The 1,560-nt window shown below is 59.0% G+C and overlaps 1 protein-coding gene across 1 annotated transcript in view; it reads left to right on the forward strand.

Moving 5' to 3' along the window:
- Positions 1–382: 382 nt before the first annotated feature.
- Positions 383–1,560, forward strand: part of RNPEP (arginyl aminopeptidase (aminopeptidase B)) — a 6,720-nt gene continuing 5,542 nt past the window's right edge. The window contains exons 1-3 of the mRNA XM_009320376.1: positions 383–509; positions 561–607; positions 1,321–1,469. Of these exons, the coding sequence (XP_009318651.1) occupies positions 383–509; positions 561–607; positions 1,321–1,469 (323 nt within the window). The remainder of the gene's footprint in view (positions 510–560; positions 608–1,320; positions 1,470–1,560) is intronic.

Below are 1,560 nucleotides of genomic sequence, written 5' to 3' on the forward strand. Positions count from 1 at the left end.
CCCCAGCAGAGAAGGCACTGAGGAATAATTCATTTATACTCCTGTTTTTCTCTCATATTCTTCTTTAGATGAGTACAAACAGACCCCAGCGGCCTTCTTGCTTCTCCCCAGCCGCGCGTGCTGGGCGCCGCTTTGTGCAATCCCTCGCGAGCGGGTGCACGTGCCGGCCGTCCTGCCGAAAGCCCTTCTCTCCCAGCGGGAGGTGGCCGAAATACTCGGTGCTTGATGCCAAAATACCGGCTAACTGTTGGTTAGCTCTCCTCATGCTGCTGCATTTGTCTAAGTAATTCCTCTGATTATCACAGAAAGCCCTATTTTTGCCCCGTAGCAGTCCGAGGGCAGCGGGATGCCTGCTCTTGGCCTGTGTAGCAGCGGGAGGGCGATGGGGACAAGCCGAGCTTGGGGGGACGCACTGGAGGAGGGGGATGATGCCGGGCGGCACCGGGTCCTGGTGGGGGTGCCGGGCCTGCCGAGCTTCCAGGATGGAAGGAGCAGCCGCTGGTCCCCAGGTTTAGTACAAAAACAGGACTAAATAATCCACGTTCCCTCTTTGTGTGCAGGCGGTCACCCGGTGGCACCGGCACTGGGCCGTGCCGGCCTGCTGCAGGTGAGGGAAGCCGCTTATCGGTGTGACACCAAGCCAAGGCTGATGGCATGTGGTGGCATCAGCTGGTGATGCCGGAATTTATTTATTTTGCCTCTTGCTCTAACTTCTGTCCTTAAAGCTTTGGCAGCGTACCCCCCCCGATGGGTGAGTGCGGGGCTCGGCTATCGCAGAGCCCCAGTGTGATGCTCTGTACCAAGAAAACCGTATTCCCCGCAGCACCGCGGGGGCTCGCCCCGTGTCTGGAAGAAGAGAGACCAGACCAGTCTCCCAGGGCTCAGCCCAGGCCGGTGGATCGGCCACGGATTCTACTTTGGCTTGAGAACGGGAAGAACGAGTTGTTGTGTAAGAAATGGGAGGCGAGCCAGCGTCTGAAGGATCTGCATCCTTTGCCCTTTCAGCACCTGCAGCTCCAGCATTTTATCTTGCTGGCACCTCGCATGGCAGCTCCGGGTGTCCCGGTGTTGCACCCAGCCAGTGTTTGAGCCCAAGTGCCGAGTGATGCTGTCGCAGGGATGCAGCTGTGATCCTGAGTGGGAGCTCGGTGCATTACTGCTCTGCTCTGCGCCCCAAAACCTGCAGTGCCCACGGCCCTGGCCGCCTTCAATGTGCTGGGACGTCTTCGCCATCAGACACTGCGGCGTCCCTGGCTGGGTTAGCCGACATCCCACTCGGTACGTTACAGATCTAACAGATGTTTTCATCTACGTGTCCAGGTCCCCGAGGGTTTCACGGCTGTGATGAGTGCCACGAGCTGGGAGAAGCAGAAGGATAACACCTTCGTCTTCAAGATGTCCCAGCCGATTCCCTCCTACCTGATCGCTCTGGCTGTTGGGGACATTGTGTCTGCTGACGTTGGCCCAAGGTAAGTGGCTCTGGAGGAGACCCCAGCGTTAAGCCCTGGCTGTGGGAGCCACACGGCGAAGCTCCCATGCCGTGCCGTCCCGTGGCAGCTG

This window comes from Pygoscelis adeliae, unplaced genomic scaffold, assembly GCF_000699105.1.
Source record: "Pygoscelis adeliae isolate BGI_AS28 unplaced genomic scaffold, ASM69910v1 Scaffold343, whole genome shotgun sequence".
Lineage (NCBI taxonomy): Eukaryota > Metazoa > Chordata > Aves > Sphenisciformes > Spheniscidae > Pygoscelis > Pygoscelis adeliae.